The following is a 24,369-nucleotide window of genomic DNA, read 5'->3' as shown; positions in this document are numbered from 1 at the left end:
TATCTCAGCAAGATAAGTAAGCTGAACAGAAGTAAGCGAACAGAACAAAAATAACACCAAAGGAATAAGCATAAAATACGCATAAAGGATATATCAGGAAACAAAAACATTTAAATTCTTTCGTGGGTTGATGGCTGTTAGTTTTTTTTCGAGTTAATTAACAAACAAGGTTGGCAAAGTGAAACATTTCACTTGGCACGACATACCAACAGTCACCGATATAAAAAAACATGAAACGTATTAAGGAGGACTTTGATCCCCTCATCAATCAAAACAAGGTTTATACTAGCACTGTAATAGTTTAAATAAGCAGCAATGTACTACGTGCCACAGTGTCGACCTGACTCTACAAACGAAGTGCTGTTTCAGGCTTGTCTCTCCGAAAGTGATCGTAACTTCCAGGTTTTGTGACATACGGTAAGGTGCGTCCGCCGAAATGTTTTTGCTTTTATCTGCATGTTTTACCATTCCTCACGTGGGTGCGTCTGAATGGAGTAATATGGGGCAAAGCTGGTGGTTTGGGCTGGTCCGGTAATCGGTCGGATTGTTACTACTCATTCCTCGCTTTAAATTTGAACTCTTGGAAGGCCCCCATTTCGTCCACGTGTATTCCTGTAGCGTTTAAGCCATTGCAATCCTGTTCTTGCTTGTATCTCATAAAAAGCATGTGTTCCACGTGTTTTACTTCACATGGGAAAAATATCGAATTCTTTGGGCGTGGCCAATAAATATTGTGCAACACGACGTACGAGCCGGTATAGGCATACTCTGCACGGTCACATTGACTGGGCATTGAAAGCGGCATGTAGCTGGTGTGCGTTTGTCTCATACTTTTCTGTGGTTGCTGGGCATGAGTATATGCGTCACCGTTTCTTTTAAATCTGAGTCTCTTCTCTTTCTTGAGAGTTTAGATTTCGGAATTCACCTGTACCACAGAGCTAGGTTAAAAGAAGGGAGACGAGCAGTCGGACGAAAAGCGTGTGTAAGCGAACAGCCTACACTTGCAGCACAAGAAGACATCCTGGTTTTGGTCACCATGGCAACACAAAAATGTGCAGCACAAGTGTGCGTGTTCGGTGTTGTAGCAGTACTTGGGGTTCTTTATCTATGCCAACGGATTCCAACCATGTAAGTCAGTAATTTCCATTTAAAGAGATGCCATCATTCAATGATATTGATTAGGATTTTCAAAGAACTATATGTGGTGCTCACATCAACACAGAGCCTGCAATCTCATGCTATTTTTGCCCTCCCCTCGCATCAAACGTAAAGCCATCACTCACCGTTGACCGCTTCCTCTGAGTACATGCTTTTAATGTGAAACCCATGTGATTGATTTGGTTGCATGTGTTTTTTATTCAATAGAATGTCACGCCTATCTTTGACGGCAGATTCTGTGTCTTCAAACAGGTTCGATCCTCAGTTTTGTCCCTTTGATGAAATTAACCATTGACTCATTCATGTTAATCGTATAATTAATTTACCTTGCTGAGATACTGGTGATCTATATTTTAAATGTGAAGGCACCAGCATTTTGAAAATACACTATCATCTCCCGCTTTTTTTTGGAAGGAGGATTCTGCCGCACATGAAAAAAACTTGAGACTGTGGTTTTAGCAAAAATATCTGTGTTGTTCTCCATCCACCCACGTCATACACCCTTATTATCAGCAATGGAAACAGCTTTCATCATAACACATGAAAACCTTAAAGTCTGTCTCAATGTTGAATTACATTCATATAGTTAGTAACATATTCAGATAAACGTATAGATAGGATATTGTGTTCCAGTATTTGAAGGGAAGTCATGACAAATGGGCATAATATCTCATTATTGAATATTGACAGTTGCTTTCAACTACTTTGCCGTGATCTTTTCATGTGCTGTGCCATTCTGTTTGTTTTTTGGTTTCTTTTCAAGTCGTTATCTTGTCGAGCTTTCCAATCAGCCATCCATAAAATCCCCAAATACCACCTCTAGGACCAAGTATCAAGACTGGAAATATCTGACTTTACTCCTTCCCCATGAGGACCCCAAAGATATACAGTTACGTCAAGAACACACCTTCAGGATAAATCCAGCCTTCAGAAAATCAGTATGTCAACAATACTGTAGTTTTAGATTAATCTGAAAGTTTGATTTCAAAATATAAACACGTTTAAAGAAACCCGTACTGTGTAATCACTTGTACAGAGTACACACAGACTTGATTAGTCGTATTATGTTCTCCAATAGTGCATTGTTTATTTTGAAATTTATAACTGAAGTAAAGATTTCTAAAAATTGTGAGCGAGGTACCTCCACAGACTCATTCCCTTCATGTTGTTTATTTCAGTTGTAGAATAAGTGCTAAGGCTATTTCAATCAAAAAGCCAATTTTAAAGTATTTCTTCCTTACGGTTTTAGCTACAGATGTGATTACAAAAACATCAGACTGTCACAGTTTTGGCACAGACAATTTGCATAGTGGCGCTGATCCTAATTTAAGTGAGATAATTCAAGTGAGATAATTCAAAGACTGAATTCATCCTCTTGCAGACATGCCCAGTGTCCCTCCAGATCAAAATGAAGGACACTGATTGGACATCAGATATATATCACCCAGAGATACATATACTGATGAATGAACAGCTCCTAGACCGATCAGAATACGAGCGACTACTCCCATATCTGATTCCTTATGGTTACAAGAGCCTTCCATCCCCTTTCCCTTATGACGGTGAGTGTGGGGCACAATTTGGTTCTTTTTGTTGCTACTTTCACAACAAAGAGTATATGCAAAACATATTCTGCATTCCTGGTATGTTTTGCGTCTACTTTCCTCTGTTAATTTTAAGATGGTTGTTTTTTCTGTTTGTGGACATATATTTTAAATTTGTGTTGGTATGTCTCATTATTTCTTGGCTTGTTTATCCTATTAGCTGCAGTGATAGCTATTAAAATAGAACATTCTTATTTTTTGACTGATCATTTGATTTCTGTGACTAAAAAGAGTACAACAGATTTTTTCAACATTACACTTATCCAAACTAAATATGAAAAGTAAAGAACACCAATTTCAAAACTTTGGGTTGAATTACTTCAAAACCTTTCTTGCAAAACAAGTCAAGTTCTTTGAAACTTATTACTTCTTGAATAGCATTTTATTGGAAGTGTCTCAGGTTTAAGGTTCCAGATATCTTGACTGAAGGAGTCATGAATGATGATGCAATCATAGTGGCAGATCTTTTGGGCTTGGAAGGCAATCAACACTTATCCAACACTCACTTTATCCCATTCCCTGAACATTCCCAACATAGATGTGGCTCGTATATTGAGTCTGTTCCCAGCGGCTGAGTCTATTTTTGAATTCCATGGGCAAAGACGTCCTACTTGCCTCAGGTGCGCAGTGGTTGGCAATGGAGGGATTCTCAAAGGCTCATCTAGAGGCATGGAAATTGATGACCATCACATGGTATTCAGGTAGGATCAGACTTGTATTTGGGAAAAAAGTGTTCACATGGTTAGCTTAAAATTGGGGATAGGGGTTTTTGTACAAGACTGGATTCTACTGAAACTTCAGGTCGAGCCTGCATTGTTGAAAGTTTGCTTAAACTTCAAGACACTTTTTTCTGATCCTTCCCCAGGAATCTATCAACTCAAAGGCAATATGGCTGTGTGATTTAATTTGATAGGTTGTGTTGATCAGAATTCTCCATGAAAACAGTTCAGCCAATGTTACAATTCCAACAAAATCTTTCTCAAAGGTAAAAGGAAGGCAATTGTCTTTGAGAATGATCTTGCTGCCATCGAAAGATCTGGCCCTCTAACTTTTTTGATATGTATACTACGGGTCACTGTACTTAGCAAGTTTGCAGCAGTACATTTCAAGATATCAAACAACAGATTTTGAAAGAAATCACCATATAACTTTAAAAATGTGTACATGGTCTGATGAATGCCTGAGAAAATTTATATGGCATTGCAAATCTCAACTTTAAAGAGATGTGGAAGCATTGGATTTTTTTAGAGTAACGTAAGAAATCTCTCACGAGATTATGTTGATTTTTGTTTGTTGACTCTAAAGGGTGAACAACGCTCTTCGACGGGGCCACGAGACAGACGTTGGCAATCGTACAACCCATTACTTCTTCTTTGACAGATCACTGAGAGACTTAGAGAAGAGAGATGTACCACGAGACAAGGTAGGTTCACTCTCTGAGTGCTGATAATGAAGTGGTACATATATCTGGCATCCCAAAAATCAATTAAATGAATTTTAATCCCCCAGCATTACCTAACTTATGACCTTTCTAGAGCTAGTACCCTGTTCCTTACTAAAAAATAATTAAGACAGCAATAATCACATTTTGAAAACTATATTTAATTCTAATTGGTGGACAAAATCAGTGCATAGTGTAAGCACTTTTAGTATCAAAACTTCACTTTAATCATTTTGGGAAACTGTGGGTGCTACTCAATTCTGTACTTTTGTCCCTGCCAACCCTGTAAATGACAATGTCAGAGCACTGAAACACAGGACAGTGGCGTATCCAGGTTAATCAGTTCGGTGGAGGGGGATGCAAAATGTGAATGTTTTCTGAAAAAGACCAGTTCCAATTCTCAAAAAAAAGGCAACATGTCTTGGGAGGGAAACTTGTCTCTCCCACTGTTCCGGAAGCGAGCATAATTTGAACCTCATTTCAATGAGGGTGGAAGGATTTTCAGAGTGGGAGGAGCTATCAGTGAGACCATCATTCATCAGCCGTTGAAGGATTTGTCAAAAGTCGGGGGGGGTGGGCCTTTACCCCTAAGTCGAAAAAGTGGAGGGACCCCCATGCCCCCTCCACTTCCACTGCTAGTGCCTCAAGTCATTCATTCCATTCTTTTCAACAGGGCATAAAGTATGTGTTCGTCCCCTGTGAACGTGATGATTACCTGTACATCAAGCGTGTTGTGCGCGGCTTGGAACCCAAGCTACACGCCAGGGCAGCGGATGTACGCATCTTACACCCTGACTTCATCAGATACGTGCAGAGGATGTAAGTGATGGTGTTGTACTGAAAATTAATCTCGGATCATTCCTCCTGTCCGCTATCGGGAAGTTTCTTCATTCACCAATGGGGAGTTTTCACTGACTTGCTGCACCCATGGGAAAATTAAACTCACAATGAGATATTGGATCCCTAATGTGCAAACTCTAATAGTGTCTGAAAAGGTAAGGGCCAACAAAAGAAGTCAATCTTCATCAAAATTGGCAAAGGCAAGACCCAAGGAGTAATCCTGTGGATTTATCACAGTATAATCTCATTCTTAATCTCGATTTTGTTAAATCTTAAAGTTCTTTCTTTAAATTTTTTCTGGGTGGTTGCTTGTAGAGCTGTAATGTTCACTGTTTATTTGTCCATTTTTGAATACATCTCTTGTATTACTAATTTCTTAATAAATTTTATTCTCATTTGTAATTTCAGTTGGATGGGACTGCCACAGATATCACCTTACTTCCGCCCAAGTACTGGTTCCCTGATGTTATTCACTGCCCTACATGCTGGCTGTGACAGTGTGCAAGTCTATGGCATGGGTTACCAACCCAAGTACTCTCTCTATTACTTTGACAATGAGTATCGTGCCCACAACATCTCCACGTCTGTTCATGATTTGTCAAAAGAAATCAGCCTGGTGAAACTGCTACACGAGGCAGAGATAATTGACTGGTATCAAAGACTCACCTGAATCTAACTGCATTTCACGTCAGGAATTCATTGAGGGCCCTTTGAAACCTTGCATGAAGTACATGTACGTGGTGTTGCTAAGACCAGTATTTTTTTATTTATGAGATAACAGAGTTTCTCGCGGTCGGCATGACGTCACCATGGACTTTTAACAAGTGGCAAAGGGACACATTTACCCTTTGTGCTATTTAATATTGTACAAAAATTCCCAGATGTCCGACCGTGAAATTTTGCAGGGTCAGAGGACAGAAAAGAATACATGTAAATTCCATTCCCCCCCAATTAAATTATCTAGGGTCCGAGGAGAAAAAAATTTAATTAGTCCATTTTCTTTTCATAATACTAAAAAAAACCAGTAGGAATAAATTAATGTCAATTATTTTTTTTCATCTTTATTATTTTTTTTTTAAATTGCATCATTCCGACTCCGCAGGTTCAATAATCCAACTGATAAAAAAATGTTGACCTAAGCTTGTACATGTACTTGCAACATTAAACAGGGTGGGGATGGGGCTGGGGTAGCCCAGGCTGGATGCCAGTCTTCATTTCATTACCACTGTATGGTCAGGGAGTCGGCCACCTGGGCTAGGGCTGGGGCAGGGGGAGTTGGCCCCTAATTTGCTGGCTTTGTATCTCCTGCTAAATGCTGAGGTCCTCAGTATTTCTTCTTTATGTTTTGCTCGGGGTGTAGCATATCCTGCTTCAGAAGTTTCAACAAATTGAAAAACATTGCTTTAGAAGAAAATTAATGTGCTTTGTAGTTCAAACTCCTGTAGGACTTCAAACAGTCCACCGGGAACTAAACTAGGAGTTCATGAGAGTGGATTGGTGTAATAATGATTTCTAATGTAGCCAAATTTTGATGTTGAAAACGTTTTTCAGTTTATACGAACGCTTGTATCTTGATATCTTGTTTACTGAAGCTTCATAAATAAATGCGTTTTGTAACATACACTTACACACAGTGCGTGGTCAAGTTGAGCACTTTTTGCAAGTTCCTAATTCATTTCCAGAGGAGAGTGGACCACGCGAGTACAGCTTCATCAACCGATCCCACACCAAACCGTTACCCCACCTTTAACTTTTTCATAGCCCCAGCTGCAATTATTTTTTGCTGACAGTTCGATCGCGTTGTTCACTAGTGCAGCGTACTCTAGTCACATGATTTGGTCACCTGATATGTGTGATATGCACAAGGCACATGACTGTGATGCGTGCATCTCGTGGCATGACATAGCGGAATGTATGCAGTATCCGACGTGTACATTGCGCTACGTGCGATGAAGGCTGCGTTGTGGTACATGATGTAAGTGAATGCATACGAGTTGCAAACGAACGCAGACCTGTCGGCGGCTTGGCCATCACCAGGTACCTATACCGTACGCGTTGTGTGTGTGTGCAAGGTCGTTGTTCCATGATTGTGTGCTCACGGCATGCTGGTCATCGAATCGTGCTGAAAACCACGAACGAGTAAAAACAAGACAGCTCTTCAGCTCTTTCCTCTGGGGTTTGGGGGCTGCGTCACCAGGTACCTAACATGCCTAACCATTTAGAGGCCTTTCATGTAATGCACCCACATTTTTAGTGATCCCAGTCAAACTGCCCTGGGCTTTTTTGGTCACTTTTTTGCTTTTTTGAAAGCTCCGGGGTTGGAGTTCGGTCACTTCCTCGATGGTACATGCATGGTCACCATTATGCCTAACGTAGGGGCGGAGAGCTGGGCCACATATATGTAATAATGTGCCTGACCAGTGACTATAGACTAGTTAACCATCCTTGGGAATTTTTGTTGTAAAGGCCCAGTGACGTTGTGGGTTGCGGATGATGTTACTAGAAATGTGAAATTCTTAACAAAGTTTGCCAGTTGAAGACAGTTTCAATTCAAGGATTGTCACTCACTGTTTTAATGTAAAAAGGTAGCATCAATCAGTTGAATTACATGTACATGCAACATCCTACTCTCTTTATAGTGGGATAAACGTTACGAACAGGTTCTGATGGTATTGACTGGACACAGGTGACAATGCAGATTATAAACAAATACAAACACAGACGATTAGGTTTAATCAGAAACGTGTGATCAGTTCACAGGAGCCATCTTGCCAACCTTGGTATGGCTTTTCCCATAATGCACGTGACTACACATAAGTATGGAGTGCACAACTAGACAATATATGTATGTGGTACAATTACACTGCTACATTATGCCAGCATTAGCCCCCCTCCCCCGGATTTTTTTTTAGGTTGTATTTAGCCTGGATGCCGGGAAGTGAGTTGCATCTGTAAATCTTACTTATGGTTAATATCGCACTACATGATGTTTGGATGTGTTGCCCCAACCATGAATGTAGGAGATTATCGCTTGGATTTTTCCCTAATGCTGTGGAGGAAAGTTGACACCAATGTAAATAATGTAGAACATTTGCTTCAGTGAGCCCTGTGCAAAAAGGTTTACAAAAGTTTGTGTGTTTTAGACGTCCAGCGCTATAGACAACTCCATTTTATTTATAGCTTTAATCATCACATGACCTCTTGACTGGGTCTGGTTACTATGGCTTGATGGCATAACTCCTTTATGTATTACATTTTATAGACATAAGTGGTAATGCTTTGTACATGGGGAACAGGTTTTGTGAACTTATTCCTGCGCAGATTAAAGGTTGGCAACACACAGACCAAGTTCACAGTAATGCTGGGTGTGCCGGGCTGGCCAATCACATGCGTCTTAGAGGCCTGTGCCGTAAACGTGGGACGAAGCAATATCAGCGGATGAATGGTCATTAACGCTAGATGGGAACAGGTTGGCATGTGCTGCATCAGTCACTTTGCCACAGCTTATCGAGTAATAAACGAAACTTCCAGAGTGATCTGGTGATCCAGTGTAAATGTAGTACATGTATGTCAGGTGGCACCGTGCATTTCCTTGTCGGGTGTTTATTTGTGTGCATTCTCTGTAAGTTGTTGGCCCTGTGTTTTGATAGCAGGCTCCTTGCCATTAACCTGTTTTATAATTAGAAGTGTAATGAGGCAAAGAGTCATAAAACCAGTCATGAACTGGCAAAAGTTCAGAAATGATCGGACAGTGAGTTGATTGTCTGTGTTTGATGTTCCTTTTTATATATCATAGAGGCTTTGCCTGCAAACGACTGATGTAGATTATGTTTCGCTATCCTGTTGGCCATTCCTTAGTTTCGCTTTTGTAAACATGCTTAGCAATCGTGCTTCACATACTCACAAATGACTCATACACGCTTAAGAGTTATTCATTCTCTGCCAACTCAGTCATGCTTGAATCAGATGGAATCAATTTAAAGAATAACAAGTGAAATTTAGAGGTCATAATGAGTTTTACAGTGATGTGTATTAAGCAAGACATCCATACCATGTAGTTGCTTTGATATGGGACAGCAAAATGTGGTTTAGTTGACGTCACCAGACAACACAAACAGATAAGATATCTGGTGTGCTAATTTTAGATTGCTCTCTGTTGGTGAATAATTGTCATGCGCATCTATGCACACGACATAAGCAAGTAATCAAACACACTGATAGAAGTTTGGGCATGGTCAGAAATGATGTGTTAGTGTCATTTGCCAAGCAGTGTCAGAAAAGTGTCCAAAATAATTTGTGTCTGGTCGTCAGCAATAGTGTGGAAAATTAAAGCAAATGCCCATCCAGTAAGCTTTTGTTAATGTGGCGTCAGCCAATCAGATGGTAATACATGTACATGTATTCTAAAATCATAGACATTATTCCATACTGAGCACTTTGGCACCAGTTCACATGCAAAACGGCAGTGTAAGGTTGTAGGGTTGTAGGATTTAAGTGGCAGCTCTAGTAATCTGTGCATGTAATTTAAATGTGATCAAACTGTTTGCTGTGAAATGTGTAGTTCAGTGCTTCTGGACGAAACAAAAGTAACAGGGTGAAGATTTGACCATTTGAATATGTCACTTCAAACTTTAGTCCACAACAAAAAGTAGGGTGGCATTTTGATTACTCCTTGAAAAAGTTATTAATTTGATATAAATAAAACTACTAAATTGCTTCCAGAATTGGAAAACTGCTCTTACACACAGTCAGTTTGCAATAGTTTGCAAGTATAACAATAGTTGCGACACCATACTTGGGTGTTTGTGTTTTACCAAGATTTAGGGCAATTTGACATTTTTTCCTCATTTTGTCTTGGGGTGCTTGTTTGTCACTCTTTTAGACTTCTTTTGACATCTTTTGTTTCTTAGTTCTCCTATCATTCAGCTCTTATGATACAATTTTGCACTTTGAATATTAACAAGCTATTCTTATGTTGCAGTATTTTTCAGACAGTAATCTCTGAAGACTCAATCAAGAATGGACCATCTTTGGAGGATTTGCCTAGTGATGTCCTTGGTGATCACAGTGTACGGCAATGGCAAGCGACCAAACATTGTCTTCATCTTGACAGATGACCAGGATGTAACCATGAACGGAATGGTGAGGGCGTTACAGTTTAAGTTTGCTTTCTTATCAGTGTTGAATATGCTTCTGTAGGAACCACTGGTATGGTAGAATAGTAGATATCATTTCAGTGTTGGAGTTACTAGACTGCTTTAAGCTTAATTGATGCAAACAATGTTGAAGTAATGAAGAAAACTTGTCAGTGGATGTACATGTACCTTTCGGTGGAGGATAAGTGCCAACACTTTTAGAAATTAGGTGTCCATCGAGCAGCAGATGCCCAGTAGGAGGGGGGCAAGGGGCATATTCCCTCATTCTCTTCTTTGGCCCAGCTCATTATCCAAAACCTACTACGTGTACAAGTTGGTCATTTTTTAAATGCCAGTCTAACTTGCTTTTTTTTGGTTCTTCATTTTCTGTACTTCATCTTGTTCGCAGACCCCTTTAGTCAACACGGTCAGTCTCATCGGCAAACAAGGCATTACATTCAACAATATGGTGAGATATATACATGTAACCAGCAATAGAGGGATTCTACCTCCCTTTTTTCAGTGGTTCCTTCCATTAAACGAATTAATACCAAGTACCAACTGCAAGGTGTGTACTTTTATTAAACCTTGAATATCAGTGTACTTTGACATCTGATAGTGGGTCAGGAAAGCCACTCGTTTCCTGTGACCCTAACAATTCTAAAATTCATGTGACTGAACTGAATAAATTTATGAAAGAAAAGAGTTCAAAGTATAATTAAAGATGAAATAAATTAGTTTCATCTTTCTGTGTAAAAAACTCCTAAAGAATGTAAGCAGGTTTAACCACTTCGCGCAGGGGGCATTTACATGTATGAATATTGATGATGCTGGGACGGGATACTTTTCTTTTTTTTTCTGTTTTCAAAATTCTTTAAAACTTCATATTTTCATTTACTGGACACTTACACCCACACGAAGGACTGTCTGGTTCTACTCTAATTTGACTGACAACATCTATTGACGCTGAAGTTTTTCAGTCAGGCCTGCCACCTTGTAAAAAGAGCCCAGATTGTGCGGTGTTATGTAATTTTCTTTTGCTCATGAAACTGGCTCAGTGCGCTGCTGACCTCTTTTTAATAGGGACCAGATTAGAGTGCAGCGGTACTGAGTGGCTCATCGCTGCGGTGGTGGAGCACTTTTGTCCTTGGTGGTAATCCGCTTGCTCTAAATGCCCCAAACCGTGGTATACTGTTTCAAACCAAGGCTGGATCATCTCCACTATTGAGAGTGAAAAAATGTTGGTAATTCCCAGCAGCCTGGTCTTCTGTTATGAGTATGGTCTTTTGTTAGAAGGCCCAGTTCCTTTGTCCGATTTCGGAGACCCTGGCCACGCATATAAAGAATACGTGTCCAAAACCAAAATCCTCGGCAGCAAGTGGTTAAACAGATTCCTTTTCTTCTCATTTCAGTTTGTAAGCAGCCCCCTTTGCTGCCCAAGCCGGTCAAGCATCTTCACCGGAAACTATGTCCATAACCACAAGACTCTCAATAACTCCATATCAGGGGGCTGCAGTAACAAGAATTGGCAAAGTGGGCCAGAGAGGAGCACCTTTGCTACATACCTGAAAGGCATGGGGTACAGTACGTTCTTCGCTGGCAAGTACCTCAACCAGGTGGGTTACTTGTAGGCAGATGAGGATTGTACTTGTCTGTGTTGTCTTTGAAACCACAAGTCCCTGAACGTACGTCTCGGTGTTCATTCTTGGACTTGCGACTGGACTAAAGAATGACTTTTATGACAACACTTTGGTATAGATCGTACCACTGCACCGGTAGTCGTTCTTGTGTTGAACACAGATGTCATGGTCAGTGTTGACCAAAGGTTTCCTTGGCAAGTTTCAGATTGTATATCATGGCCTTCCATTGAGTCATTTAAAATTTCCATCTTATAAAAAGCTTAATTGTAAAGTCAACAGGGTTGTGGATTAACTTGGCAGGATTTTTAGGGGTACATTTCATACGCTCTCTGAAAGGATGCATTCTGAGTTCAAAGGGGTAGGAAAGCATCTTGGATTTCAATATTAAAAAGTATTCTGTGTCAAAACATTCACAGTGGTCTGAATTGGGAGGTACTCTGTATTTGGGTGCGATTGAACATTGATTAAATATGCTGTTCTTTTTTTGTTGGTTTTCTGTGTAGTATGGTACCAAACTTGCTGGCGGAGTGTCACACATACCACCGGGTTGGGATGAATGGAACGGCCTGGTGAGTCAGATTGAGACCTTACAGTAAGCCAGCCAAAGCGGTTGATATGGGTAGTTAGAGCCAAAGTGGTTGATATGGGTAGTTAGAGCCAAAGTGGTTGATATGGGTAGTTAGAGCCAAAGTGGTTGATATGGGTAGTTAGTAATGAGATTGGAAGCCATCATAGTCAGCTTACAAATGATGTCGTATACACTGTGAATACATTCTGAGCTAATAGATGGTACATTGCTTATGGTTGATTTGTCTGATTCAGACCTTAAAATAAAATGGAGGAAAAAGAAGACCTTCGACTTGCCCAGACAGTAAGAAATGCTTTTGTTGTCGAAGACTGTTGTGAGTTCTGAACTTGGTCCTGATCTTATCGATGCACTTCACACAAAACTAAACATGCACAGAGAGTAGTCTTACAACAGACACAAATGGCAAATCAGGACCGAGTAGTCAGTGCACATCAGGCAATGTGAATTTCTGCTGTGACCTATTAAGTTTTGTTTCTAAGAGAGACAGACTTCTCAAGAATTGATTGGATTTTGGCATTCGATATGAGCATTCGATTATCAGTCTAATTTTGATATGTACAGTACTGGGTGTGGAAGGTTCAGGGAACTAGAAACACAATTGAAGTAGAAACATTTCCCTGACACATTTCTTTTATGCTTAATCCAGACCAACCTTCAGATGACATATTTTTTCCACCACAGGTGAAGAATTCAAAGTATTACAACTATACCCTATCTGTGAACGGCAAAGCAGAGCAGCATGGAGATGATTACCATCATGATTATCTGACAGATCTCATTGTAAGCTTGTCTTTCGCTCTTCACCATTTATACCAGCTTGGGTTGTTCATGTAATCTTTGTTGGCAGTCATAGTATTTTGACTGTCAATGTGAAGCTCCCATCAATCTAGAAGTGCAGTTTTTACAAATTTTCTCAAATTTTGAAACATTGACATTTGATTCAAACAGTCATCGGTTCTCTGACTTTACTATTTTTCCCACTTGGGGGCCCAGGGCAGAAAGTTGCGGAATGTGCCTTGACACGCCTTCCCTTCTAAAAACTTTTGTTTGTTTTTATATTCTGTTTTTTATTTTCACAACAGAACAACCGATCACATGAGTTCTTAGAAAAGCAAAGCGAGTCAACTCCGCCCTTCTTTGTCATGGTATCCACCCCCGCATGCCATGCCCCTTTTGACTCAGCCCCTCAGTACGTCCAAAACTTTACCAAGAATGCAGCCCCCCGGGGCCCCAGCTTCAATAAAGCAGGCAAGGTGAGATTGTATGGTTTATAGACTAGCGCTGTGACATTAATTACTTAAATATCCATAACTTTCCTTCAGTTGTACCTGTACTGCACAATTGGTCATTTTTATGAAAATGGCACATTATACATTTTCAATTATTATTCCTTAAATATCAACCTTTCACACTGTGTCATTCCCTCCTCCTCCGTCTGATTGGCTGTTGTTTTAGGTTTGTAACGTTGCCATGCAACATGTAGGAAATCCTGACTGACTTGTGATATTTCCCAAAAATATGGTGTAGAGAGAGTGCATGTGTAAACTCAGTATCAAACAATATTGTTCATTATTGTGAACAGTCTTAATTGGTTTTGAAAAATATACTTAAGTTAGGCTTAAGGAATTGCCTCTGTCCATGATGTTTAATTTGAAAGATGACGAAGTGCATGCACCAGTGATGGCCTTCATTCCTGGTAACCTTAACAGTCCTGACTTCTCCAAGTGGAAGTTAAGACAAACTCTTTCGTCTGTAAATGGCTGCATATATATATTTGAGCGCATTGCATAAAAATTCATTACTTACATAATTTTTGCATAACCCATTGCTAGTTTATGGTTTCATTTTTTTATGCATCACACTAAGTGGAGGCTGAATGTTTTCTTTAAGTGATACATTTTGGAACAATGAATTGCAATGGTGGATGCAGCCTAACACCACAGGACATCAGTTTGGACGTTTATGAGTCGATTTTCATCCTGATTTTTCTCCGTACTAGGACAAACATTGGTTGATCAGACATGCACCAAATCCAATGGCCAAGAGTTCTGTCACAATCCTTGATGACGTCTTCCGGAAACGGTACAGCCGTGTGTTTCAGTTTCTATTCAGCAAACTATCTGTGATCAAGACAATAATGTCTGTCTTCCTCTTTTATTGGACAACACACATGAGAATTTTCTCAAGTAGTTTTGTTTTCTGTCATCCTGTGTAACATACCGAAATATTGTCAGCAACACAATTCACACAAAATGATCGCGTGTCATTTAAGACGACTTTGAACATAACAGATCTTGCTCTTGAAGGTATCCACATTTGTTACACACACATGAATATATAAAGTAACTCATGAATATGTGCAAGCCTGAAGAATAAAGCCAGTTTCACAGGGTCAAAGATCAAAGTAAGATTTTTGTCTTTGATCTTTTGAAAAATGTGGGTCTGGGTTTTGTGTGAATATGCAGAACAGGAAAAAACTCATTTAAATAAGACAGTAAGGGGACACTTTGAAGTTTGTGTTAAGTAATTGTGGAGTTCATGTTCATTAAAGACTAGTGATATGCTGTAGTGGTGATTTGTACAGAACTTAATCATGCCAACTGGAGGTTTTTAGATGAATTTTATGCTGAAGAGCAGCAGACATGATTCAGTTCATTTAATTGTCTCTTAATCATCTACAGTTACAAACATTCGAACAAGTGACACGTTTGTGACTTGGAGATCTCAGGACTTACACGTACATGTACATGGTTGAGATAACTTTCACATGTGTTTAAATGTAGATGGTAATATTTACAGTCGAGCAATTTTGGCAGCATCTTTAATTTTTAATTCTGATTCCCAATCAGCTGGAGAACCCTTCTTTCCGTCGATGACATGGTCAAGAACATTGTGGACACCTTAGATAGCAAGAAGCTCCTTGATTCAACATACATCATCTTCACCTCAGACAATGGTTATCATCTAGGTGAGGTGTTCCTGTCACTCTTATTGGACAATCCAGCTACTGTGTTAATGACTTGTTTGACTGATTAATGAATCAGTTTTAGCTGAAAATCCTTTCATCTTCACCTCAGACAATGGTTATCATCTAGGTGAGGTGTTCCTGTCACTCTTATTGGACAATCCAGCTACTGTGTTAATTACTTGTTTGACTGATTAATGAATCAGTTTTAGCTGAAAATCCTTTGCCAGTGCAAAAGCACCTGCTTACCACAGCAGAAAAATTCCTTTTTAATGATGAGCATATTTCATGCTTGCACGATGCATCTTTTCTGTGCTTACATAGTGCAGAATGTTTTTGCTGGCACTGTATATGCAGAATGTTAACAATAAGCACAGCGTTTCACGGTTAGCAGAGACATTAAAATTGATCCTCAGCCTGTTGAACTTTTAAACTCTTTCATGAGAGTAACATTTTTGTGGATTCTGCTTTTTTAATACAATTGGAACCGTAACTGAGGGCCTATTTCCAGCTTAATAGTACTCAACGCTTCAGACAGTCCGAAATGTTGAGTACCACCGGTTCTTTTCAGAATCCCACATGCTGAAAAAGAGATATCTCCATGGTGTCACCACAAACCTATCTGGTTTACTAGCTACCTCCACCATGAAAAGCTTCAAATCTCAAATAAAGATTGGTACAGAACTTTTTTTTTCACTTTGACTGTCAGGCCAATTTTCACTTCCAATGGATAAGCGACAATTGTACGAGTTTGACATCAGGGTGCCCCTGCTGGTTCGTGGTCCCAAGATTAAGGCTGGCACCGTGACGGACCACATCGCCGTGAATATTGACATCATGCCAACGATAGTACATCTAGCTGGTGACCCAGCCCCACAGAATGTAGACGGGATATCACTGGTGCCCATTTTGGTAAGCTGCATAATGCCGCACAATGTCCCTCTGTGTTGTTTGTTCCTCAAACAGCATTCTTCCCATTAGAAAGTGCATCTGCATTGTGTGGCTAAAATCTGTACTGAAACATTAGGCAATAGTTTCCATAGACATGTGCGTAATTACTGGCCATACCCAAGTCGTTCGGATGCAGTTTCTATTAATCTCATTTGCATATGTCATTTGGTGCTCACTTGTCATGAGCCTGAGTGGCCAAACGTTGTGACTGTGACTGAATATACATGTGCTCTTATGAAAGCCACAATGGCTAGCAGCTGCAGGCATTTCCCATGGCTGCTTGTGTTACTGCCCTCTGTAGGCCGGTAATGCAGCCTAAAGTGCACCATGATAAAAATAACCTTGACTAACGTGCAATGAAACTCATCAACTTTGTATGCATTGTAATTTTACAACTGGAATGTTTCAACTTTTTCTCGTGTCAAAATACAGCATAAAAATTACACCAAAGTGTAAAGGAACGGATTAAAGGAGGGACGGCTCACTCTTTTTGTGAAATAATTTTTATTAATCAGATTCCAAACACAACAGAATCAGATGAAGATAAACGTGACTGCCTTACTAAGAACAAAGAAGAAAATACAGTTGAAGATTGTCCCAACACAGATCCACACACAGTAAGTTGATAAAGGCCTACTCTGTTTGTTTCCCTAGGCACCAATGTGATTTGAAATTCAGAGTTAGGGACTGTTTTCTAAACCTACAGGATGTAGGTTTCTCATCGATTTTAGCAGGTTGCATTTTAGTTTATTAGTTTTTATATTCTTAGTGGTACTATATATTTTCAGTAATTTGATGTAGCACTTATTGAAAACCAAAACTATGTCTTCAGGACAACTTTAGAAAATTTTTAATAAAATCAAACAAAATTCATGCCTCCACTTTGGGAAATCAGTTCATTTTCATTTCCCCAAAACTAAAGATAGTTTGTTTTCTTTTACAATGTTTACATGGCATGTAATCTTCAATGTGGTCCGATTTAAATTAGGTGTCATATAAATCTTTTGAACATTGTCATAACTAGAAATATAAATTAGATTGATGAGTCAATTAATTTACCTGGAAATTGTCCTCAACTTTGAATCTTGTTCGTGGAGGAAGACACATTTAAGTGCTCTTGTAAGGCAGTACGACCCCTTTTTGTCCATGAAACTGACACGTAAACAGTGTTTCACTTTGTTTCCCTCCACTGCACAACCTAGTCGCCTGCGGGGAGTCGGGATTTCTTGATAGAACACTCGGGAGAGTGGTTGCCGCATGGAGATTTTGGTTGTAAAAATACTGACCTTTGTGCTGTAAGTTGAAACCAAATTTGTATGGACATTTCTGTATGTCTCTCTGTGTTTGTTTTAGTTGTCACAGATTTGCCAATGTTACTTGCAAGCTGCTTCGGGGTTTAGACTGCAAAAGTAGCCAAATCAAACATTTACTTTTCTCATCCTTCCTCGAATCAGTTTACGCAATTGACACTGATGCTTGAGATTGTGTTGCATTAATGGTCATACGTGTATGTACTGATGACGCATTACTTTTGTTTATCGCAGTGCATGGTGGGATAGAACGGGGGGTCATCGTCTGCCACAAGTAGGATAAATAGTGCATGTGCAAGTTACATTTGATCACAAGAAAGTGAAAGGCACGATTTTAACCTTTTCCAGTTGTGGTGGATAATTTCCCTGGAAGATTCAAAATGACGGTTACACAAAAGAACTTCCTTCCTATTTGAAACAAATATAATCATACTCATGTACTTATGATAGCATAATATACATTAACCCTAACTGCCAAGCATATTGTTTGGCTTACAGTACTCAGTACTACAAAATACTAAGTAATAGTCTGAGCCTGAAGGACCTAGCGCTACAGATCACTACTTCTGGCTAGGTTACTTCCATTGTTACTCATACAGAGAACAATAAAGCCATACATTCATAGTGCCACAGCACTGTATGGTACATTGTCTCTTCTATCGTATTTTATGGCTTCAGAGAACAACACGGTCATGTCCTCTTACAAGCGGCAGCACTGATTACTACATTTTACTACAAGTAGTAATTTGTGGTATTATGTAGGGTTAGGGTTAATGACCCTCGTTCTATCTCACCATGCACTGCCGTAAACACTGTCGTACATCATCAGTACATAAAGCTATTGAAAACACTCTCATCCAGCGTTGTAGTCGTGTCCATCACAAGTCCCTTAAGACCAGTCTTAAGTAAAACACAGTGAACGACAAAGAAATAATATCATTATAGTTTGATAAATAGATGGAAATGGTGATGTTCAGTGTGTGCTCAAACCTCACCGTTTGGCAAGTCAAAAGACTTCGACTCTAACTTCCAAGAGAAAATTTGTCTCTGAATTATTCCTAATGCATCACCGCCTGAACCCACTGGGTGATTGAGTATTTGCATTTAAGATCAAGCCCTGTGAACATTGGAGGTGGTATTGGTCATTCATGCAAAAATGGTCATTGCACTTGGATATATGTATACCGATGGATATCAAGACAATGTGACGACATTTCATATAGTGAGTAGTGATGATAAAGACTGTTTAGAAAAACAACCCAGCTTTATCTTCTCTCTTATTTTGCAATGTTCATATCACGCTTTCTAAAATCATTGATTTTATGTTGTACTGTCTTGCTCTGGCCGTCCACCAGCTTTCTAACAATTACCACTTATAACATCAAAATCAGTTCTTTGCTTTTACCTCAAAGGACGATGAAATGTGATGAGATGCTGCAAGTAATTTGGGCCATGTCAAAGCCCACACGACACTTGCGAAAGAAACTGAGATTTAAAGAAAAGAATTGTACCCCCCCCAAAAGAAAACCTTGGCTGTCCCATGCCAATCTTTTTGGAATCTGGCACATCTGCCAAGTTTCAATCTGATGTAGAATTTTGTTGTTACAGTAATCTACAGTACATGACGGCCCATTTGCCCATGGCCCATTGAAATTGTCAGTGAGAAAGTTAACCTTTGGGCTGACCTGTCTTGGGAAAAAAAGGAATCTAGCCAGAACAGTGTGTCCAGTTTTAACAAAATTGGTGTTAAAATGATCTTAGGGATTTACTTGAAGGCTCATCACAAAAAAGTTGCATCGTGACGATATCGTAGAAACCATCAAAATTGCTTCCATTTCTTTTCTGCTACTGCTCATACTTTGCTTGGACCATGGGCTTTGACTCATCAGGACTGCTTCCCAAACTGCGTTTGTGAGGACAGTAAGAACAACACTTACTCCTGCCTTCGTTCAATCCACCCTGGCGTCAGCTCCATGTATTGTGAAATAAGCGACTCTGAGGTACTATGGTCAATATCAGTCAACATGCTGATTGCTGGATAAGGCTAGAGGCAGTTGCCGTGGTGCTTTCTATTTGCCAATCAGAATCTGGCAGAGAAAGTATCAAGATTAAATGCCTTTAGATTTTCCAGTTAACAGCTATTCTAAATTGCCGTCTCTCTCTCATGGCACATTGAATAGACCCAAGTTTCTACCTTGGTCAACGTTTGTTCCGTGGATTTGGCAGTCATCTTGTGTGCATAAACTTGCAAACTCAGTGAAACTCAAGCTTTTCTTATGGAAATGCTGAGAAATGAAAAAATATGAATGTGACCTCAAACCACATCAGACCAGATAATTGCCGTCTTTGCACCAGTTAAGTGCCATGCCTTGAGAAAGAGTTGGCAAAGGTTTTGTAAATTTGGTTACAAACTATGTCTCTTTTCCTTCCTGTTATTGCTTGTTGATGACACAATACAGCAATGTTACCCTGACTGTGTGTGTGAAGATAGCCGAAACAACACATACAGCTGCCTACGGCATATAGACACTAAGTCCAACTATGAGTATTGCGAATTAAAGGACGAGGAGGTACTGTTCACATAGTTGTTCAGGTTGTAATTACTGAATAAATAGTAACAGGGTTTCACAAGACAACTGCAGAATTTTCTTGTGCGACTGTTCAGCTGCCAGAGGACAAGCATTCAGGATTTGATTGGCTTTTACACTACCAGTGGGGTTGCATGTAGCAAGTAGAGTGTATGACTTTGGGGGTTGGGGGGGAGGTCTGTCAGCAAATTCAATCAATAAGTTGTGAAATTGAGACAACTTACAGAACATTTGAGTATTAAATTTAGCCTTGGGAAGTCATTCTTAGATGAGTGCTAGGTATCAACCTCTCAATCTTCACAGTGAACCAGGCAGACTTTCAAATTACTGAGATCATTTTTTCTCAAGTTTGATGGCAGTGTGGATTTCACATTGACATTTCTTGCAGCTCTTTCCTCACACAAGAGTGCCATTGACTCTTCTCACTTTTCTGCCATGTTTCATTTTTCAGTCTTTCCAAGAATACTATGATCTGAATAAAGACCCTCACCAGCTGACCAATACCATCAAGTCAGTCAAACCGCCCGACCTGGCTGCCATGCACAAACTGCTAGTCCTGCTTCAACTCTGCAAGGGAGACAACTGTCGTCAGCTCATCCCACCACACACAAGACATTAGAGGGCGGTGTTCCCCGGGGTTTGGCGATAAGAGGGCAGGCCACTCCACAAAAGTTAATGCCATCCTAATGAAGTCGTGCTGCTCACCGTTACTGTGCAAGGTTTTGTGTGCTGCTTGCTTCAAATAAAATTATAAAATAGCACCTTCAAGGACTTTTTATCTTGACAGCTATGCAAAATCTGCAGACTTGTGCTGTTAAAATAGGTAAGTGCTAAAGTGTTCTTTCAGAGTCGAAAGAGGTACCTTCTGTGTTCCGGAAGAAATGTCCTCTTTTTTCCCACAATGCAGACCTGCTATGAAAACTTTTTGCACCCTCACCCAGAGAACAGTGTTTGCAGCATGCATTTATCATTACAAATTGTCTCATATATGAAGATCTGAGCATGGCAGTGTCACTTAGAATCAGTGTTGCAATCATGGTTAAATGTTTTGGTCGGCCTACACTTACTGGTGCACATTCTCTCTCATGGGGCACTGCCTGAAAAAGTGGCCTGTGTGAAATTTTCATTTACACCAAGATTTCAAATGAACAGTTGAATGGATTGACAAATTTCTCGGCCAGATTTTGAATCAACTCCCTACCCCATAGTTATGCCATTGCTTCTAATCGATGAGCACGAATAGGGCATCTCAAAAGAGCTCACTTGTTATCTTGAATTGAAAGAGCGCCCTCTATGTGTAAACACTGCTGTTGCTTGCTTTGCTTCCATGCTCAATTTATCCTCCCCCCTGTGTCTTGAAATCAGGAAAGCAGTCGTCAGAAATCTTTCTGTGGGTCAGTAATTTCATAGCTGTCTTTAGCACACTCATGAAGTTTGTGCTAACACAGCCCCTGTCTAATGTATTGTAACAGAGACTGTAAGCAACTAATTGCATGACCAAAAGCATCGTACTTGTTCACAGGCCGAATTTACTTGGAATAGTCATGCAAGATCAGAAATCTCCATTTTTTGAGTTTAGGCATATCCATACACACTGATTCAACTTTGGCGTTGTTATTCTTACAAGTTGACACAACCTTTCCACTCTCTGTTCAGTGGAATTGCCCCAAAGCTGTTCTAATACTGGCCTTTTAGTTGTGTGTGCATCAAACACCAGTTCATGTGGTTGGACGTAACTTAGCTCAGATGTCACCATGGTGTCCATAATTGCACATTTATACATGCTAAGGAAGGTATTCTCATTTAGGTTTTGGGGCTGATAATCCAATTTTATAATTCCAAGATATTTTTGGTATAAGTGAAATACATGTATTCATTTGTTTTTGCAGTCACTTTCAACCACAGTTTGTTAATAGTTTGCACACCACTGGCTGGAAGAAATGTCAATGGATAATGCACAGTCTCGAAAGAGAGCTTGGCCTTTATGTTAGCAACAGGGCAACAAAATCATGTTGTGATAACCTGTTTTTACTTTTTTGTCCTGTAAATATGCAGAGGTGAGCAGAACTGATTGTTTCGTCTTTTTTTTCCGATAACTTCTGCATGTAATTAAAAAAAAATGGGGGGGGGAGTTTGTTCCAAAAAATCCCCCCCCCCAAAAAAAAGCGCTGAGGAAACTTCAGTAATTGATTGACAGTGACAGCGTGGTACCTGTAAGGCAGTAGCCAAGTGATGATCAATGTGAATGAGACGGTGTTGGTGAGATTCTGTAAATGGCTCTGCATAGAACACCATCAGTCCAGGTTGATGTGAGAAGAAAGTTATTTCTTTGAAAAGAGGAGGAAGTTATTTAGTTTCAACTTTGGTCTTCATTCCAGAGCTCAAGACTATCATAGACCCAGCTAGATCTTACTAATCTCGTCAGAGCTAGCCAGATCAAATAAGGTCTTCCCGGATGAGATCTAAGCACTTCATGGTTTATATCATATATTTCCGGAGCTTAATGGGCATTAGTTGCATTGGATGTGAAATTACAAAATGTCTGAAATGATGACAGTTATCCACAGCCCAGACAGATGACAATGCACTCTTGTGGGCTGTGCATGAGGCCAATATCACGTGTAAAATCTCTGTCTTTTCTACTTCTCTGAAACTGACAAGAGATATGTCACGCTAGCAACTGACTAAAAATGGAGTCTGGTTTGTCCAGATGTCCCAGAAGTTCATTTTCTTGCCGAGCAGCCTTTTTAATGGACAAGGATCTTGGAGAAATTTTGTTCTTTTTAAACAGTTTCATTTTAACATACTTAGGCTTTCACCGCCATGTCTGTCCTTAAAACATGTTTTGGATAGGTTTAAGTAAAATGCAGAGAAATGTTTCTCTTTATTGCTAAGTTACAGTAAATATTTTAGTATTTGGGTATCGTGCTTGAAGGATGCAAAGGGAATCCCTGTACCACACTGGCCGTGGAAATGGGGGGGGGCATCTTTGCAGGTCCTGTAATTGGATGGGACAGCATGGATCAACCTATTTAATAGCTGATGCCTGATGGTCTAACAACTGGCCCCCACTTAGAAAATAATTCCACCATTGGTGCTTGATTGATGTGTTAAAATTTGGCTATCTAGTGTTTCCTGCCCCCCCCCAAAAAAAGGAAAATCAAAACCAAAATGCAAAATAGGAGCGGTTATTACTCATATTTTCACCAACTGAAATGAGCTTTCTTTTCTATAAAAATACTGTGCTGTACTTTAAATTGGTTTTTTCATCTATATAAGCAAGGCTTTAATATTTTGTTTCATTCTTAGACCTTGTTATCACTAGACACATGCCCCCCCCCATCATTTTTAAGTTTCCTATCAGTCTATACAAGGAAGTATTACAGTTAGGTCCTCTTAAAATCCATCACAAGACCAACAAAATACGTCAAGTCTGAATTTCAAGACAGAGCCTATTTAAATGGACTGCAGCAAATTTACAAAAGCAATCCTTTGTCTCTATTCACCCTGTTACTCATGACTGGTTTTGGGAGTGGTCTCATTTATGACATATGAACTGTGTTGTATTATTTTCTAGCTCTAGTTACTAACATTCGGCTAAAATGTCGAGGGCTAGCAATTAAAACAAAAGAAGACTTTATTTTATCGTTTATGAAGTTCAAAGGTTTACTAGTAGATAAAAGTTTAGAATTGAAACAAATTATATCGGAATATATAGGATCGGAAGATCTTATTTCACTGTCAGGGTTGCTGTATATGTGGAAAGAGCAGTACCCTTTAAAGATTACCTGTATTATGCTCGTCAAATACGTTTTTATTTTCACTTTTCTAAAGAGGTGTGCCTCAGATTTACCCACCAACCAATCAATAAAAGCCAAACTTACAAGTGAATTTAATATTTGTCCTTATTCAGCTTTATTTCTTCAATGAAATTTCTTGAACTTTAAGCAAGTTGAGACTTCTTTTACGCCCAAAACACTGCTGGATGCAAGCTGTGCCTCTATTCTTCAACTGTTTATTCTAGATTTTTTTCTTCCTGAGATAAAAAACCTAGCCTAGACCATCTCAGTTATTTCAAGGGATAAGTTTTGTTGGTATTCAGAAGTCAGAAAACTTTATTTGCTGCTTCTGAAAATGTTTCCATGAAA

At 39.6% G+C, this 24,369-nt stretch overlaps 2 protein-coding genes across 13 annotated transcripts; both read left to right on the top strand.

The window, feature by feature from the left end:
* Positions 1–260: 260 nt before the first annotated feature.
* On the top strand, positions 261–6,672 carry LOC110989215 (alpha-N-acetylgalactosaminide alpha-2,6-sialyltransferase 2-like). Of its 7 annotated transcripts, none has more exons than XM_022253423.2 (9): positions 261–417; positions 912–1,128; positions 1,366–1,410; positions 1,922–2,096; positions 2,540–2,720; positions 3,301–3,463; positions 4,068–4,185; positions 4,877–5,022; positions 5,452–6,672. In XM_022253423.2, the coding sequence occupies exons 2-9, from the start codon at positions 1,037–1,039 to the stop codon at positions 5,711–5,713; spliced, it is 1,182 nt and encodes a 393-aa protein (XP_022109115.2). In that variant the 5' UTR covers positions 261–417; positions 912–1,036; the 3' UTR covers positions 5,714–6,672. The 7 variants fall into 7 exon arrangements, with proteins under 7 accessions (XP_022109115.2, XP_086991923.1, XP_086991926.1 ...); XM_087135797.1 differs by having other exon boundaries at positions 277–422; positions 943–1,128; XM_087135800.1 differs by having other exon boundaries at positions 282–422; positions 1,982–2,096.
* A 249-nt stretch (positions 6,673–6,921) lies between these two features.
* On the top strand, positions 6,922–24,117 carry gns (glucosamine (N-acetyl)-6-sulfatase). 6 transcript variants are annotated; one of them, XM_087135794.1, is made up of 14 exons: positions 6,922–7,080; positions 10,025–10,185; positions 10,588–10,647; positions 11,591–11,794; positions 12,322–12,387; positions 13,089–13,187; positions 13,490–13,660; positions 14,407–14,489; positions 15,257–15,375; positions 16,082–16,284; positions 16,839–16,940; positions 17,526–17,618; positions 20,093–20,203; positions 20,673–24,117. In XM_087135794.1, exons 2-14 carry the CDS (start codon positions 10,063–10,065, stop codon positions 20,838–20,840), a joined length of 1,602 nt encoding a protein of 533 aa, XP_086991920.1. In that variant the 5' UTR covers positions 6,922–7,080; positions 10,025–10,062; the 3' UTR covers positions 20,841–24,117. The 6 variants fall into 6 exon arrangements, with proteins under 6 accessions (XP_086991920.1, XP_086991921.1, XP_086991922.1 ...); XM_087135791.1 differs by having other exon boundaries at positions 6,928–7,182; XM_087135792.1 differs by lacking the exon at positions 20,093–20,203 and adding an exon at positions 19,523–19,633 and having other exon boundaries at positions 6,928–7,182.
* The last annotated feature ends 252 nt before the right edge of the window (positions 24,118–24,369 follow it).

Source organism: Acanthaster planci, linkage group LG04, assembly GCF_054643075.1.
Source record: "Acanthaster planci isolate LZ-2023a linkage group LG04, COTS_SCS, whole genome shotgun sequence".
In the NCBI taxonomy this organism is placed as follows: Eukaryota; Metazoa; Echinodermata; class Asteroidea; order Valvatida; family Acanthasteridae; genus Acanthaster; species Acanthaster planci.
This window is presented reverse-complemented; position numbering and strand designations above follow the sequence as displayed.